We start from the raw sequence: 19,302 nt of genomic DNA, 5'->3' as shown, positions 1-19,302 counted from the left end.
TATTTCCCTTAATTTCCTTTTGAATAAGCCACTACTTTTTTCATGGTATCATCTTTACAGTATTGCTAAACTCACCACACAATAACTTAACACACTGAAGGTACCTTTATAAATGTATATACTGTATGTACCAATTTAAAATAAACATCTTGTTTACCATTTTCCCATAATGCATTAAGTCCCAGCAAAGCATTTGATTGATTATTCCTGTCAGGTTGCTGCAATGATGTCAGCCTCCCTTTGGGCTTCTCTGGTCGACAGAGGTAGAATTGCAGCGCCCCGTGTTTTTCACTATATACAACGCACAGAAAAGGGAAACTGTGTGTTTTTGTCCCATATAAGGATTATGGACGGTGGGCAAAATTCCGAGTGCAGTTTTCCTGTTGGATGTGATGTATGAAGTCGATTAAGTTGGGCAAGTGCAGAGTTACAGTGTGGATAAAGTGTGTACATTATCCACTTCTTGGAGACACAAATTCTGTCACAAACAAACCGATCACATGCGCATTAAAGTTACAGAAACACAAAACGTTTGCCCATGCGCCTTGCTAACAGCACTTTTAAGCTATGTCAATATTCCAATTCATGACTGCGTCTTTGGAATTGTTGAAAATGGGACCTTGCCAGTTTGTATTGAGTTGACATTCTTCAGTGTGCAGGAAAGCATCAATGGTCATGAATTCACAAAGTCCCGTCCCCTCCCTTCAGTGTGTCTCTTGTGCCTGGTCGTTTTTCCACACTCCGACCCATCCACATGCATATACATATACGTATACACATATCTTGATCACATATGAAGTATTCATAGACTAATCTGACACGCTCGCAGGCCCCCATCCCTCGCTTCCAGCTGTATGCTAATCCTGGCCATGCTGAGGAATAACAAGCAGCAGTGCTGATGAGTTGGGCCTCAAGGTACACCTCGGACAGGAACGCAGGGGGAGGTGGAGTGTGCTGCAATTACGCAATGCTGCCAGAGTGAGGCGTTGTGGTGTCATGGCAGCCGTGCTTTTCAGTGTAATATGGTGGATGTGTAGGAGTTTAGCGGGAGGGTGGATTAGTGCGGCACTTAAAATGTTGCCCCTGGCAACCACGATTAAGGCAGTAATACAATTGCTTTTGTGATGATTATTTTTTTTATCTTCGTCTTCTGCCCACCACGAGTGTTCAAGCACTAATATTTATAGAACGTGTACGTATGCTTGCCGTCATCATGTGACTGCCTGTCTTTCCTCCACAGATCGCCTTCTCCCAGCACAGTAACTTCATGGACCTGGTCCAGTTCTTTGTCACCTTCTTCAGGTGAGAATGCCAGTAGACAACATGAGTGCTCTTGGCCTTTGGTGTGTGTGTGTTTGGCTGTATTTACACTTTACTACAAAGTTATCAATAAGCATTTACCTAAGTATAACACTACATACAGTAGCAAGTAACTATACTTGCTATGATACACCACAGATTATTTTTATGAGTATAAAATAATTGTGTATATAGTCAAGCATGTTGGTAGAGCACACAAGTGCTGCCGGAGGAGCTGTGGTTCATTGCAAAGCAGAGCATGATCCCCTCTCTTTTTTTCTTCAAACACATTTTTTCCCAAGATCTTGGCGACTTAAATTGCCAACAGCGACAAAACTGGCAAATCTTCCGGTTCTTCAGGAAGATTTTCTTGCCTGCGTCAAGCACAGCGCTGGTAGCATGCACGAGTACTGAAGCACCAGGTGAGCTGTGGTTCATCGAGGTGAAAGATTCATTCCAACATGTGCTGTGACATTGTGAAACAGAAATTGGGCCTCTTGGCAGTTTTCCAACATAACGAGCACAAACACCCCCCCTTGAGATGACAAGTGTTATTGCAGAGGAAGATGAAGGTGATGGAGTGGCCAAGTATATCTCCTCCACACCTGAACCCAATTGAGTACGTGTGGGGCATCCTCAAGTGGAAGGAAGCTGGAGGAGCACAAGGTGTCTTACCATCCACCAGTGATGTCATGTGGGGGAATGGGAGAGGATTCCAGGAATAACCTGCCCAATTCCTGATCTGCTCAATTCCATGGCTAAGAGGATTAAGGCAGTGATATGAAATGTTCACCCCAATGACACAATTTGGACATGTTCACTGTGAGGCGCACTCACTTGATTTGCCAGCTGTTGATAAGATGTGACTTGTTTTCATTGGATGGTATGTCTACACTGACTACTCTGATGTACCTCCACGTTTGCGTTCTGTAGTATTGCCCCTCGACATGATATACTGTCATCAACACGAAAGCTTCCCAACCAAGGGGATCATGCTGTGCTTCACATTGTCATTTTTTCCCCCTCAGTGAAACACAGTTCACTCCAGTGCCAGCAGCACTCGTGCACGCTAGTACCGCCATGTCAGACTGTAGACCAGGGGTCGGGAACCTTTTTGGCTAAGAGAGCCATGAAGGCCAGATATTTTAAAATGTGTATCTGTGAGAGCCATATACATTTTTTTAAACATTGAATGCAATAAAATGTGTGCATTTTTATGTAAGACCAACAGTTTTAGATATAATGGGCTCTAATTACGTAGACCAGGCACACTACCCCACGCCAATGGGGTGTGGCCAGCATACTTTCGTGAGCAGCGCAGTGTCCAATAATAAATCAAATACTTGCTGCCATTAATGCAACTTCTGCTGCTGCATGGTTTTGAACCGTATTCAGTACACGTATTTCATTCTTTTGGCCATCTTCACCAGAAGGCTTGGTTCTGCAGCTTTAGCTATTTGACTAAAGGAGGAAAGTTTACATTTACATGTTTTTTTGACATCTCAATGACCGAGGTAGACTACCGCATTACCCAGTAATAATCAAGTTTTGGGGTTTGACCTGGAAAATATCATCAGGAAAGATGGATATGGTCGGCCGTATTGCAGTAGAAAATAGATGGACGAATTAAAATGCATAAGAAAGTTTTGATTTTTAATATTATTTTTAACAGTCATTTCTGTGATGTTTACTTTAAAATGTTAGCAAAAATACATTTTTATTGTGGTAAGAAACGCTTGAGAGCCAGATAGTGTCATCAAAAGAGCCCTACCTGGCTCCCGAGCCATAGGTTCCCTACATCTGCTGTAGACACTTGTCTACATCATCTAAACACATGATGGCTGTGTTGACTAATTTCTGGTGAATTGTTGATCATACTGCTCCACAAGCCTTAGCCTGACGCTAAAGTATGCAAGTTGGCTTTCTACAATATTGCCCCTGACAAGATAGAATAAAAGGCTTGCTGAAATAATATTCATATCGGATCTGGAAGACACATTTTCTGTAAATGTCAAGCGAGTGGGTGTAAATAAACTGTCAATTAACGGTGTAATTGGCCAATTAGGTGCATCGCTGAATTGAATTAGTGCCAGAGTCATTGTTGTCACAAAGTCAACAGCTGGTGGTGGTGGGGGGGTGGTGCCACGGTATCGAGCAGCAAGCCATCAGTTGGTCGCCATGGTGATGAGCCTGACTGACAACCACTGTCGCTGAAGCCAAGTGCGTAAGCCGCCTCCCAAAACCTGGGCGTGGGTTGGCTCTGCGGGTCATGTGTCAAGAACAGACCTGGGCGTGTGCGGCCATGATGGATCTCTTGGCTGTGTGCCATCCGTACAGGAACCGCTCTAATGTGTTATTGATTTTAAAAAATGACTGAGAAAGATTTACTGCAGAGCTGTGTCCACAGCACGCTTGCCTGCGCCCCACACTAGTGACCCTTTGGCCACTTCATTAGGTACACCATCTATTTTTTTATAAAGGTGGATCATTATGCTCCGTTTTGATGTTTAAGATCCATTGTCAGATTGTCAAGTCATTTTCATGGCTGGATTGACGTCTCTGTCACCCCGTGTTGCGGTAAGGCCTGATGTTCCAGAAAATTCCACCTCCCCTGAGAGTAAAACTTCTCAACACAGTTGCGGTGCACTGCGGCTGCTGTGTTGTTTTTGTTTTTTTTAAACACATTCTGCTGGGAGCCTCTTTGCGACGCGGATGCTTGCCGTGTATTTTTAGCATGCCAGCGGTCCCCGGTGGGAAGCCGAGCGCCGGTTGTTTAGCACACCTGTGAGTGTCTCTCCAAACAGTTTGACGAGGCCCAACAGTTGAACTGACAAGTTGTGCGTGAACATACATGCTGGACACGGGAGAGTTTAGTTTAGTTGTGATGCTAACAGTTTATCACAAGGGCTGTTGGTTGCTGAGTGGAAAAGAAAATCTAATCAGCCCTTGTATTTATGTATTTATTTGTCAATCAGCTACAGATGCGGGACCTTTATTTTGTTCATTTTGGTTTTATTCAGCAAATAGCAAATAGCCTAGCATGATTAAATCTAACTACAACGTTAGCGCTTCAGCGCACGCAGCTCTGCTCGTGCTGATGTTGATTTGAAGTTATGACAGACTTTAGGGGTTTATATTTCCAAAAATGTTTTGAAATTGAATTCCAAATTGAACGACCTGACGTTGGAGGTTCTAACTGTGTTTATTGACAAGCCGGCTGAGTTTGTTATCCTCTGAGCTATTCCAACGCCGCCAGCGTATGTATGTTGTTTTGTGTGATGCCTTCAAGTTCAGACATTTTGTGTGGCTGACTTCACAATATTAATATAAATAAATGTACCAGGTACAGTCAGGGCACCCCTTTTAAAAACTACATGGTTTATATGTGGGAAAAAAATAATTTTCATATTTTGTAGTCACAGGTAAATGGGTAAAATATCAGGAAACGGCAACAGTAAGACCCCCTCCAGCAGGTAAATACGTTTTATAACCAACTACAAGTCTCTGGATTCTATTATTTGGGATTCCCACCTTCTTCTTTGCAAAAAGCGTCAAGTTCTTGCATGCTTAAAAGATCTACCTGCAGACTTTCAATGAAGTTTAAGTCTGGAGACTGTGAAGGCCATTCCAAAGCCTTCGTTGCTTGAGGCAGTCCGTGGTGGATTTAAAGGTACGTTTAGGATCATTATCCTGTTGTAGAAGCCACCATCTTTTCCATGTGATAGTTGCCTCCAGAATTTGCTGGTATTTAATGGATTCCATTCTTCCCAATCCCCCAAACCTGATGGATCCACCTCCTTATTTAACAGTTGGCAGGGTGTTCTTTTCATGGAATGCTGCTCCTTTTTTCTGCAAACATACATGTCATTCATGTCAATCATGATGTCTGTTGAAGCCCATCCGTCTGCTCGACCACCTTCCTGCTTCTTATTCCTCACACATCTCCACCTGCCTTCATCTTCCCCTCTTTCATTCCTCTCCATCTTCCTCTTCTTCGCCGCCTTCTGCATTCTTGAGCGTGCTGGCTTTGCATGTTGACCTCCTTGTCAGGTCATCAGCGAGATGCCAGAGGAAGATGTATCAGCTCGAGGAGCAGCCTGCTCCTCTTCCTCATCTTCATCATTGGTGCTGCGGTGAAGCTGAAAGGCTTTCGGCTCTTTCTTGATTAATAATAAAGGAGTCAGATCAGTCACTTTGCCCCCCCCCCCCGCCCCCACCCTCCCCTGTAATGAGCTGCAGGAAGACACGGTGCTTCATAATGGGTGGAAGTGGGGAGTCCCTTGGGCCAATGCGGTGTGACCCTCAAGGTGCTCTGTGATGATGATGATGATGCTGTGGTGACAAGGATTCTGCTGCTCAGGTAGCACACAGTTGGTCAGTACAGACTAGGCCTGATTAATCCATCCATTTTCTATGGCTTATCTGGGTCCTGGTCTAGGGAAGTCCGGACTTCCCGTTCTCCAGTCACCTCATCCCACTCCACTGGGGAGAACACAGACGCATTCGCAGTGAGACATAATCCCTCCAGGGTGTTCTTATCAGTTCCAGGGCATCGTCCCGGCTTGGCATGCCCGGAACACCTCACCAGGGAGGCTTCCAGGAAGCATCTGGACTAGATGCCCTCAACTGGCTCCTCATGGTGTGAAGGAGCTAGTCTCAGCTCTTCCCGGATGGCCGAGCTTCTCAGCCTATTTCAGCAAGCTTATTTTGGCCGCTTGTATCCGGGATGTCGTTCTTACGGCCACGACCCAAATGACCCTCATGTTTTCTTTTACATTCAAGTTTTGAACAGAATTAGTGACAAAAGGCTTGGAGGTCTCCGGAAACGGGGTGAAACCTGTCCTTTGAGGAGTTGCCTACCTCAGGGCAGCCGTTATTTGAGAAGATATAGATGACATTATATAACGTATTTTATATGTTCAAGGATACCATCTTTAGCCTTCAAGATGGCAGCCAATGTTGCTTTGTCCACTTTCTCAGCATTTTACCAAGTCTCATTTCACTTCAGCTTTCGTTTCTTTGATAGGCAGCCATCAGAAGGATCTGCCTCACGCTTGGGAATACGTACATAGTCGACAGGTTACTATGTATTCTTCTACATAAGTCTTATTTCACATGCACATACTGGTTATCTTTTGCTTTTTGTACACTTATAATAACAGAATTAATGGAAGTGCTTGTTGTGAAGCCATCAAATTCAAACCCAGTTGAGTTTGTCCAGGATGAAACGCCACAAACTTAATTGAAAAAGTGTTGTTGTGCAGCCATAAGACCACATTTCTTCTTCAGAGCCGCTCTTGTGTTTCCTTGGCCACGTTCCATTCACCTCTGAAGCAATTCCTTGTCAAGGAGGCTTTTAACACAGATGGCAATTGGCGAGACGACACAATCACACCCACGGCCCCTCCCCCTCCTGTCAGGTGTCATGGCAGCTGCCTTAATTAGTCGTGTGTGAGGGTAAGTAGAGGAGAGCTCGTCCTCGGCAAACGGCAGCAAAAAGCCGCTCGGCTCAAACGCTTTGCTAACATTGACACCCCCCCCCCCCCCCCCCCCCCCCCCCCCCCCCCCTTCGCCACCCACAGTGTGGACAGCGATTGCCATGCAGGTCGCCGTGCGGTTCATTAAACAAAGTTAGCGGCCACTGTGCCGATGCTCTTGTTTGCCAACCTGGAGAAAAGGGCAGCAGGCGGCAGGTTTAGGAATTCAGCTCGGCCCACTCGGCTGCCGTTTGCCCCGTGGCTGTTGTCTCGCTGTCAGCTTGGACCATGACAAGGCCCTCAAGCTCTCGCTCTCTGCAGCCACGTTCCTCTATCCTGTCAAACAGGCCCACTTTTCAGCTACTCAACACTGGCGCACACTTTTTTTTGTGTGTTTTACATGCTCACCGGGGGTGTCACGACACACTCTGCTTGTGAGACAAGACCATTAGCGTTGGGCATTGTTTGAATTTGAGCGATTCCGATTCCTTGTTTCCATTCCGATTCTTTTCAGAGGTAGGGTCGTAAAGGGGTGTATGCTTTAAATGAGGCTACTAACCACATTTTTGGATGAAATAACTGAATGTTAGATGAACTTTTTATCAATTACTTTACGGGGTTACTTTCAAACACTTTTTGGAGTCCCTTTACATAGGAGTACACGGTCACAAACATTGCCATTTACCATAACTAGAATTCAAAGCACAGATTCGGGATCCAGCAGATGGATGGATCAATGTTAAAAGCCGCCATTTTAAAAAGATAAATCCCTGTTTATTATCAACTCCTCTGCCGTTTATCAACTCCTATAAAGTTGGGTTTGGCAGCTATCGGCACAACATTGGAAGTCCTCCCGAGCATTTGGGAGTCTGACCAACCACAGCGTTATGGGCATGCCTGGAGGCAGGACGTGGGTGGAATAAATTAAAACAGGACAGTTTTCGCAGGAAGCACAAAATCCAATGAAATTTAGCCGTAATAGATCTGAAAAGCTTTTCTGTGCTGGTTATTGTGTGGAGCTGCTCTATAGGAGCACATAACTCCATACAAAGGGCTGAAAAATGAGCATAATAGGCCCCCTTTAGACTGGGGACTTACTGCTGCTTACTCAATTTACTCGATTACTCAATTTGTGTGTGCGTGTGCGCGTGTCACTCCCATTTAATAATAATGGATTCTATTTATTTAGTCCCTCACAGTGAACCCTTCTACAGTACAGTCACACACTGGTGGTAATGGTCCGGTCACATCAAAGCTGGATGTCCCATCCTGGGAACAGATGTCCAGTTCTCCCGAAAGTTCTTGCCCTTTTTCATCTTAATCTCCCACGTGGAATGATATGGTTAAGAAAATATTGCACCAAATCCTTGGAATTGCCAAGAATTGTCCACTTCCTGGACGCTTTCCATTCACATTAACGCCTTTTTTGGCAATGTCAATAGCTACATAAAAAATGAACTTTACCAAAAACACCTTCAGCTGAAGGTAGCCTAAGGGTCTGTTTTGTTCGACTTCAAGCTGTATCATTATGTTTTCTTGTGTTGAGCGTTGTCACAGCATTGTCGTTTTCCATTACATTGTGCATTCTTTATTCTAGCAAGTGAAGTGAAGTATGACACCTCGGCTGCAACATTCACGTTGAGCCTTTTTTTTTTTTTTAAAGCCGCGTCATGGAAGTGCTGAAATTTAGAAGGTGCGATGCGGAACGGCGCGTGAATGCTGACAGGGAATCAACGAGAGGCGTGACTGTCGTCGAATGAAGTTCGGATTGTAAGCGGTGGCTGTAGATGATGTGTTTGAAGGCGCACACCCAACACCCTTTTGTGTTTGTGTTCCCGACTCGCAGACATAGTGATATGACGTGTCATCACCTTTCAGGCCTTGTGGGAATTTCATGTTCAAGTGCAGAATGCTGTTTCTTCCTTTTAAACACCATCACCTCTGTCATGTGACACCGTTGGCTTACTGACATTATTTGTTTTCATGTGGTGCAGCACAATTTTTAGATGTTTACACCAAAGTTTTTCTTTTCGTACTTTTTGACTGGACTTCCTGTCCACCCACAGCTGCTTCCTGTCCCTTCTGCTGGTGGCCGCCGTCGTCTGGAAGATCAAACAGAGCTGCTGGGCGTCACGGCGACGAGAGGTTGGTCTCACTCACCACACACACACAACCTTTTTTCTGGCGTACTCCAGAGTAGCCATCATTTTACTTCCTTTGCACCGGGTGACATTTACAAGCCGCCAAAATAAAGCAAGTCGACAGGTTGCTGTTGTTGTTTTTGTGAGGAATTCGCTCCCATCAGCAGCATAGCACCACTTTGTTGACGCATCCCAGACCAATCATTCTGGAGCAAAATAAGCATTTTGACTCAAGCACCTTATACCCCAACTATAACTATTACTGATTTCTCACAAACGTACGTGCAGCACTCACATTTTTATTGCAGTATAACCTGTCAAGGGACAAGCTAGTAGTTGGTGTCCAGCTTGTATAGCAGTCAAAGTTTACCAGCTACTGGAAGTACTGGAAACAGCCATTATCGTATAAATAGCTGACAACAAGTACTTGATACTTGTCTTTTTTTACAGTCAAACCTGGTGGTGGTAGTGTAGTGGTAGCTGCTTTTCACTGAGGCAAAAGATGAATTCCAGCATGTACTGTGACACAGCGAAGCATGGCATCATCCTTGATGGGTTTAATGTGTCATGTGAGCATGTAGCATATCATATCATGTGTCGTCTTCCTCAAGTATGTGCACATCAAACACATTTTGTTCCTAGATCTTGGCAATTTAAATTGTCAGAGACAAAGCGTGCAATTTTTTCTGGTCTTTTGGCAAGATAATTGTCGCCGTGATAGCCTGCATGAGTGCTGCCTGTATTGAGAGCTGCGGTTCAATGACTGGAAAAATAAATTCCAGCGTTGTACTGTAACATTGAGAAGCAGAAACTGGGGCTCGTGGTGGTTTTTACATGATAAAGATGACAAGTGAAGGCGATGGAGTGACCAGGTATGTTTCTCCCGCACCTGAACAGAGCACCTTTTGGGGCATCTTCCAGCGGAAGGACAGAATGTGAAAGAGCCTCAGATGTCTTATCATCCACCATGTGGTGTAGCTCGTCTCAATTCCATGTCCTATAGAAGATGAAGGCAGTTTTAGCTAACAAAGGTACAAGGACACATTTGGACATGCTCACTGGGAGGCGTACTCACTTGTTACCAACTATTTACACGCTAATTGCTGTGTTAACATACTTTCAACGGATAGTAAATCCACGCCGCTGTGCAAGCTGCACACGGACGAGATTCATTTTTGGGATGGATTGATTTCTTTGCCGCCTCAAAACACAAGGTTTAGTCTTTGTACTGGGAAAGGGGGTGTGCTGTCTGGCATCCCTGGTGTGAATGCAGTCCTGGTCCATCACTGGCATGCTGATAAAGCTGCTGCAGGATGGCTTTAGGCCTCCTAAGATGACAGCCTCCAAAGAAACTATTTGCTCTATTTACGACTCCCATTTATTTTCCATCCGTCCTCCGAGGAAGCGCCTTCACGTTTTATGTTATGTGCTGCAAACGGTTTGACACAGGTCGGACCCGACTTTGATTGACGGCCGTCTGTGGCTAGATACTCGCTCGTTTCGTGATGTCTGACTTGACCGCTTAATAGCACACGGAAGAGTACTGGGACACCTTTAGGAGCTGTTGATGGGTTTGTAGGTCCAACTTAACTCTATTCTCATAGCAAAAAGTGTCGTTTTGATATGGTTTTATGTTCCACTTGCACAAAAAGTATTTGCATCATCGCAGGGAGGGAAAAAGGAGCAAAATGTGGAGTCTTTGCTGCTAAAACGTTACGTCTTTGGGGGTTGTCTGGACCCTCGGTGGGTCTCACTTTACAATATGGGACACACAACGACGACCTTATTTTGTAAAGGGTTACCCTCAGATGCAAAGCAGATTCCCATTTAAAACTCATTTTTCCAGACATTCCCAACTAATAAAAAACACAAGGATTTGTTTTGAACCGTCTGTATACCTTTTTTAAAAAAATATATTTTTTAGCCTTTCAAAAAATATCAAAGCACCCTCCCACAGTCAATATGCCACCCTCCGTGATACAAGATTGACAGCCCTGACACAAATAGGCAAAGACAAGGAGCTTTACTTTGCTCCAAAATAAAATGATCTCGTCTTGTTCACTCCGCTAAACAGAAAGCAGCCATGCGTCATGGCAAATTCTATGATGTCCTTTACCTGTGTTTGTTTGTTTTGAGGCATCTATTGGGAGGCGAACGGACCCCATTCAGTGAAAGCTGATGTCATGAACTCTTATTTTGTGCTTTTCATGAGCTGAAGAGCCTCTCAGCTGCGACCTTCCTCTCACCTTCAGCCCTGCTTTCCTCTTAGCGTCTATGCATCACCCACCACCCCTCTTCAGGCTAACCTTTAGACTAAATTAGCACTGGGCTTTTATTATTTGTGTAGTGCTGTGAACGGCAAGGTGGAAACACTTTTGGGTTTTTTTTTTTTCTCTCCAAAAATGTTTATATGGATGTGAGCTGTGTCTTGTTTTCTTACCCAATCAGGTTTAAAAAGTAGATGTACTTGTTTTCAGTGTGTTTTAACATTTGGCCCATAAATGCTTTTATGTCAGTGTTTGTCATGGACATGTTTCTAATAAACATGTCCATGTATGTTTAAACTTCATACACCCAAAGTAGGGGAGCTTAATGTTCAATGGCTGATATCATATGACATATCAACATATTATCATATCATATCTACAAAGTGACCAACACTACCTTACGTAATGAGCACACATGTTGTAGATTTAACATATGGAGTTGTTAAATATCTGGAAGGTTTGGTGAGAAAAAGTATATTAATGTTATTAATATATATAAAAGATCTCGTCAACAATGACGGTGACTCTTCTGCTTAGCACGAGCCATAATCCAGCAAGATTCCCAGTTCCACATTTCTGCTTCTGCTTCCTTCCTGCTCCAGACAGCCTGAATGATCCCCCTCACTTTGTCTTTGTCCTTCACGCTGAGACACAACACAGTTCCACCTGTACGTTTACACATTTTCAAAAACGTTTGTCACTTCATAAAAACACTTTTTTTTTTTTAGCCTTGAAGACACAAGAAGACTTGAAGGTTAACCATGTGACTTCTCCCCAGCCAACCAATCAGCAAAATCAGTGACAATAGTGAAATACATTTTAATACATGCATATTACATTCATTACGATTTTGGAAAATGCCACCAAATTTAATATAAGTGCAACCCGAGGCCGTGTGCCCCTCGCAACTCGGTTTTAGCATAACTCATATCAGAACTACAAGTGATTTGCTTTGTCACCTCCATAGTACGCAAAAAGTAAAGTATGCCTCGTTTTTAGTGGCTGGTCCTACATTGGTGCTGTGGAATCATCTTTACCTTAAGCCGTCCCACCATTTGGTTCAAGTGTCAGACTAAAATAGTCTTTGTGCGGGTCAACCACGCTTGGCAAACAGGGGAACGAATATAAGTATGTACGACATGTCTGTTCCTTCCGCGTAATTACGACTCCGCCACGCAGAAACACAGCGGTGGTGCCTCATACTGCATCAGCCCAGCGTGTCACAATATTGTAATTATGGAACAATTTCATATCCTGCAGGTTGAACGCTAATAATAATCATGTAGCGTGACGAGGATCCTGCGGCAAGCTTCCTTGTCGCCGCTGCCGGTCACCGCTTTTGTTCTAACGTTTGCACGCTGACGTCTTATTGTAGCCGTCATTATACACGGCCATGGCCAGCAGGGTAATTATCGTCCATTTGTGTAATTGTGTAATCTGAAGGCCTCCTGTAGGGTTGGTGTATTCATGAAGTCATGTTAGCTTCATTAGGTACACTTCATCCGATCCAAAAGCTCAATCAAAACTTCAGCACTTTACAAACGTGTGCAAACTTCCTCCAACGCTTTTCACTTGGATTTGTTGGCGGACTACTTCCTGGTTGGGTGACGATGATATAAGATGCGACGAAACTGAGCACATTTTTATTGTGGAGGGAGTCAATCTGAGATACTGCATCGGCCTGAATGTAATACGCCATTTTATTCAGATAAACAGCGGGGTCGTCTTATTTTTGGGTTCATACAAACCAGAAGGTGGCGCCAAACGACTTCTCACCCAAGCAAGTTACAGCTTTTCTTCCTCTCACTCACAAAGAGACACACACACACACACACACACACACACACACACACACCAAAGGTGTGAGGAGGTGCAGCTTTAACAGAGAAAGAAATGAAAGGTTAGCAAATTGGCCAACAGAGGAGGCGTTGCGTATCGCCAAAGATGGTGTTTAGGAGAACAGTAACTAGAACATGCCTGATGTCTTCATTGGACTGCAGATTCCTCGCTGGAGATGTGAGCGCTGCAGGCTGGCTGAGTGAGATGACCTTTAACAAGAGGCTCTCCACTCATTATTTGGCTTTCCAAGGTTTTGTTAGAGGTTCACCACAAAGCATTTTTCTTTCCAAGCGCCATTCCTTGTAGTCAGAAAAACACACGTGGACTGAGGAGGATAACGGCCACCAGACCCCACAGACCCCACACGTCTACGCTAGAACCGATTGATTTTTCAATAACGGATGAGACATGCTTGATGAGCTGCCATCTGGTGCCGAAGAACGAAGCCAGACATTTTCCTTACATCATCCTCAAAGTCTGCAAGCTTTTGACTGTATCTTGTAGAAAGTTAACTTGGATATACTTGAGTAGTCAGTGTACAGCTTGGAGAGCGCTATAGATTTGCTATCCACTGAATGAGTCAACACACAGCCATTATTTATTATTAAATAGCTGGCAACACAAGGGTCTGCTGTGCCCATCAGGAAGACAAGGCATGATATGCTGCATACTGAAAGTGATGATCATGCTGTGCTTCATGAGGTCACTGTACATGTTGGAATTAAATGTTTCTCCTCAATGAACCACAGCTTTCTGGTTCCTTGTAGCGTAATTTCACAATGGAGGCGATGATGCTCTTGCTTCATGATGTCACAGTTGGAATTCATCTTTACCCTAAATCAGGGGTGCTCACACTTTTTCAGCATGCGAGCTACTTTTAAAATGACCGAGTCAAAATGATCTACCCACTACAAAAATGCAAAACATCTATTTATTTTCAAATGTATTGAGGATTATTTGTACGTACAATGTATGTTGATGTACCTTACATAACCAAATGAGCCAATATTGCAAAACACACATAATTAACTATTAACATTTTTTGTAATTACCTCCACATTACTCCACATTTCCCTTCTTTGGTACAGCGATGGTAGAATGGCATATGAGGCAAACGCACTTCGAAAAAGACATTGTGAAAAAAAAGTCCACCTCCCATTCCGTATGGAAGTGATATGTTTTTGCCTTTTTACTTGGTCCAGCTCCTTCACTCATTTTAGTGACCATAAACTTTAGCGAGGGCTTTAAAATCTCGCAATTCGCCGACTAGCTTAGCACTTTGCATCGTTGTTTACGCATGAGCGGTGACCTAAAGGTCAAAATTCAGTTGTCATCTGATTGGTTGTCCTGTATGTCAATCAAGTAACTGGGATGGATGATAGGCTGACATCGTAAGTTCTGCTGCACTTAGAGACGTTGTTTGATTTGATTGGTCACCCGAAGGGCAACATTCAGTTGTCATCTGAATGGCTGCCCTGTATATCAATCAAGTGACGGCATTGATGCTGGGATGATATTTTTTTAATGTCACGCCGCGATCGACCAGTACCACCTCCGCGATCGACCGGTAGATCACGATCGACTTAATGAGCACCTCTGCCCTAAATGAACCGCAGCTCCCCCAGTGCCAGCAGCACTCATTCACACGACCAAAGTCGGGCTTAATGTTAAATAAATCACACTTATTTTTGCAAACAGACCAGAAAACGTCGCTCGTTTTGTTGGTGTTGACGATACGCCAAGATCATCTTCAATAATTCTTTGATGTACCGATCAGGGAGACAATGCATGGTATGCTCAATGCTGGTATGCCTCATTCAACTTGCGTGGAACTCTGGACACAAATATCTTGTTGCTCACTTGTCCTGGGTTATTGGCTTCATGTTGATGAGAGACGGAAATAAAGGCGTAGGCGTTGTACTTCAGAAAAAGCAAGCGCCACAATGCCCCCTGCTGATTAACAGGATCATTCCCATAGTCTCCACTTTTTGTAGGCACACATGGAAATACTGTTTTCTCTGGTCTCACCAATCCTGAGGAAGGAAGGAAGTTCCAGATAAAGAACAGCACCGATGGTAATCCGCTGAACTTTGACCCCTCTTTTATCATCCCTGAAGGGTTGAAGAAAATTGGAGTGCAGTTGTGACAACTGGAAGGTATTCCGCTTTGAATATAATACATAATCCCTGCTGGTCTTCCTTTGCTGTGTGACAGTCGTGGATTAAAAAAAAATCTGTTTCAGCCAAACCACTAAATGACTATCAGCATCACTTCCTCACTTGTTCTATTCTGTGGAGTGCAATATGGGATGCAGCACCACTTGTCCTACTTTTTTGCTGCTGGCCTTTCCAGATGATTAAACTAGAATTGTAAATAAATATTCACCTAGAAGGGACAAACTTCCTTTTGCTTAGCCACTTACACTGTCTTATCTGCACCGTGGACTGGAGGACGCTTTCATTTCCTCATATCTTTTGTATCAAGTTCTTGGTTATTCTCCAATGTGCTAACAGGTTTTCTTTTTTGCCGAGTCAGCGTCTTTTTGTGTGTTAGCGAGCGTGAACTGGTGGCTTTTTGTCTCTCACGGCTCCCACGATGCATCTAAATCCTGCTAATCGTAATTCCACTGAGATGTTGGGTGTAATTAGAGATTGGGATGGCTTCCAGTGTCTCGCCGCTTGTAATCCGCTATCCCAACACCGCTGCTGCTCTGTGGGTGACCCCTCGCCGCTCCCCCCATCATCCATCATCCATCATCTGTCACGTCCCCTGTCAAACTCTTCTCTTGCCGTTTTTTTCTCCTCCATTTTTGTTTGATATCCTTACCTTTAGCTTGGTTCTTTGTACTGTAATGACTTTATTCCGGCCGTGACACCTTGTCTTCTGTGGTCAGGTCTTCACAGAGCATGCTCGTGCTGAAGGGGGATGAGCTTAGCTTAGCTTTGAGGTTGTCACCAATAGGATGTTATGCGGAAACATAGTTAGTTGGGGTCAGGGACCTGGTGGCTGGGATTGGGGGTTGGGGTTAGGGTCAGGAAATAAGGGCTATGACTCAGGTTATGGGTTGAAGTTCATGTCAGGAGGTTGGAGTTAGGTTCAGGTTTAAGGGCTAAGAGTCGGGAACCAGGGTTCAGGATCGCGGTTATGTTTAGGGTCAGGAGGGTTGTGGTGGATTTTTCATGCTAGTACAGTATTCTGCCTTTGGACATGGCGGGATGGCGGCCCTCGATGTCGCATTGTTTACGTTGTGACTAACTGGAGTCTAACTCTTGTTTCCGTAGCAATTGCTGAGGGAGATGCAGCAAATGGCCAGCCGGCCTTTTGCCACCATCAACGTTGCCTTGGAGACAGACGAGGAGCCGCCTGACCTGATAGGAGGAAACGTCAAGGTGAGCCTCCTTCTCATCCTCTCTTCACAAACGTACGTGATTGTTTCAGCTAGCCAGTGTTTCTTCCTAACAAGGGCGGCTATGAAGACAACACAAGTCAGAATTGAGAAGAAAAAAAAAAACAAGAAATGACGCTGCTGTTGTTTGGATCGTATTCTGGTTCTCTTTCATTCTACAAAGTGTTCTTCTGCAGAACTTTTTCCAACCAGCAGATGTTGTTTGTTGGAATCAAAACTAAAGAAAAGTTGTTGGCTGTCCAGGGAATTTAGCTCAGACATGCAAATATGTTTGCAGCCCTCTTTTAAATCCAGCATGGATATCTTCATTTGGAGCAGACAGAGTCAGGAAATGATGGGTTTAGGGAGATTAGTGTGTCAAGCGGAGTGATGTTTAAATCGAGGAGTTCCATTGTGTGTGTGTGTGTGTATGTGTGTGAGAGAGATTCATCCCATCATTGTTGCCAGACCCTTGTGTTAAACATTGTTCAAGGGTCCAAGTTAGTACTTCCTGTTTCCTGTTGGAGGTGAAGAAAGAACTTTGCTCTTCAATTCCGAAACTGTGAAATCCATAATCTGGATGTCTTTCCTTCGTAGACTGAAGGAGTGTTCACATTGATGCGGTAATCCGTACTGGGATGTTACACTCAAACCCTTTAAAAATAAAAGTCAAATAATGGCAGCTGAGGAACAACCAGTAGTGGAGGAAAGTAGCTCAAACTAAATTGTGAAAAGTGTATATATACCATATAAAAATGGTACCGTCTTTAATATATTTAGTGGCAGAAAACAAGATGAGCCAAACCGAAACACGGTCAACTTCAGCAAGCGGGCAAATTAGGCATCAGAAAAGTGCACATAAAATAAAATATAAAAAGGAACATACAAAATATAAAAAGGAACAACATGGCTTGAAAAAGCAATTACTTGTCAAAACACTGTTAGCACAATAACAAATATATTTATACAATATAAATTGACAGGAGTGAACCCTTTTCCTGCCTGTTTGGAGGCAGACAAGAAAAACATGCACAGACATGGTAGTATATCACATTGTAGTACATGGCAAAATGATGTACTTTATTTTCATTTATTGAGTGTTTATCATCCACAAGATATTTTTCTTCCTGAACGAGACATCTTGTCATGTTTAATCTGACACGATATCTTGTGACACGATATCTTGTATCTTAAGGACCGGTAATTGGTGATTGGCCAGAACATTTGGTGCAGGCCTAATTATGAGCCAATAAGTCAGTCGATGTTGACGGTCAACGTAGCCTTCACCTCAGCTCCTTTGTCTTCTGTCTGAAGTGAAACACACACGCATTTCCAATTCTCAGACCAATAAGGCTGATTTTGCAGGCTATTACGTTACACACATTATACTGTATGTAAGCATGTCGGCTCAGCAGCAACCATGGGATCACCCACGGCGTTGGAATGATACAATCTTGATCCCTTTTTCTTTTGAACATTTGATTTGAGATCAAGTCTCATGAAGAAATTTAAGAAAGGGACCCCGACGCTTCTCTGAATTTTTTGGAACAGCCATTCGGTGACAACCTAATCTTCTCTATTTCCCTAAAAAAAAAAAAAATCAAGTGTCTTTAATCCAGCGGGTGTGGGAGGGTGGTGCTGGTGCTTTTCCAATTCCACACAATCAGTCTCCAAGCCAACGAATTTACAAATGAATCTTTTGAATGTTTGGGCAGACGACAGAAGGGCAACTCCAAATAGTGCCGTCCATTTTCCTTGCGATTACTACTGACTACCAGTGATGGGAATTACGCCGTTTAAAATAACACAGTTACTTTTTTCAGTAGCGGCTAATCTAAATAATTACTTTTACTGTCAGCATAATGCCGTTACCATTTTCGACACCCCGTTACTGCACGTTACTTCATAAATCTCACGTGTCTCACGTGAAAGTGTTGCAGAGCAACAAGGGAGGGGGGAGATAACCACATAAGCAATGAGGATTGGCTCAGGTTTTAGTAAGATTGCGTCTTCGGCCAATCACAGAACTTGAGTGGACGGGTGTTTAGAGCACATTCATTCATTTTTTACCGCTTTTCCTCACGAGGGTCGCAGGGGGTGCTGGAGCCTATCCCAGCTGTCTTCGGGCGAGAGGCGGGGTCCACCCTGGACTGGTGGCCAGCCAATCACAGGGCACATATAGACAAACAACCATTCACACTCACATTCATACCTATGGACAATTTGGAGTGGCCAATTAACCTAGCATGTTTTTGGAATGTGGGAGGGAACCGGAGTACCCGCAGAAAACCCAAAAAAGAGGTTGAGAAGAAGCCGCCATGTTTGCTCCTGACTGCACTTGTTCTATCAAATAATTGCACTCACCAGTGCTGCCCGGAGACACATGGGGTTGATTGACATGAAAAACTGCGCGAGAACAACATGGAAATCATCATCAGTGTTGTAACAAACCCCAACACAGAACGCCATGCAACATGCAAACTCCACACAGAGATGGCTGAGGGTGGTACTTTAGCCTTGTTGATGTCAAAGGTAAAATGTACATTACGTCCCCGAAAAAAAAAAAAAAAAAAAAAAAAAACTTTGTCCAAGTCTTGTGTGAGCAACTCAAACGCACAGAGACACCTGTCCACTGCAATAAATACAAACCTCTGTCATGGTACCCGTCTTTGCTGTAGGGGGGGCAATAGTGACTTTTACTGGTAACTAGTTACTTTTATAGTGGAGTAACTCAGTAACTGGAGAAGTAACTATAACTAATTATTTTTTTTAAGTAACATGCCCAACACTACTGACTACTGCAATTTTTACCCAGTAGTCAAGTAGAGATGAGCATATGATGTACAATTCCACTGCAGGAGTGATAGTTGAATATTGTAAGACAGCCCCACCAA

The 19,302-nt window shown here is 43.9% G+C and overlaps 1 protein-coding gene across 6 annotated transcripts in view; it reads left to right on the top strand.

The window, feature by feature from the left end:
• Positions 1-19,302, top strand: part of atrn (attractin) — a 61,087-nt gene that overhangs the window by 29,710 nt on the left and 12,075 nt on the right. The window contains exons 25-28 of one of the 6 annotated variants that reach the window (XR_009130427.1): positions 1,241-1,302; positions 8,843-8,921; positions 11,787-11,852; positions 11,913-16,297. Coding sequence is in view for 5 of the 6 variants with exons in the window: in XM_058078695.1 (XP_057934678.1) it covers positions 1,241-1,302; positions 8,843-8,921; positions 16,305-16,412 (249 nt within the window). In the remaining variant the exon portion in view is untranslated. The other 5 variants (XM_058078695.1, XM_058078699.1, XM_058078697.1 and 2 more) reach the window with 5 other exon arrangements.

Source organism: Doryrhamphus excisus, chromosome 7, assembly GCF_030265055.1.
Source record: "Doryrhamphus excisus isolate RoL2022-K1 chromosome 7, RoL_Dexc_1.0, whole genome shotgun sequence".
NCBI lineage: Eukaryota > Metazoa > Chordata > Actinopteri > Syngnathiformes > Syngnathidae > Doryrhamphus > Doryrhamphus excisus.
Note: the sequence above shows the minus strand (reverse complement) of the source record. Positions and strands in the feature narration are given on the sequence as shown.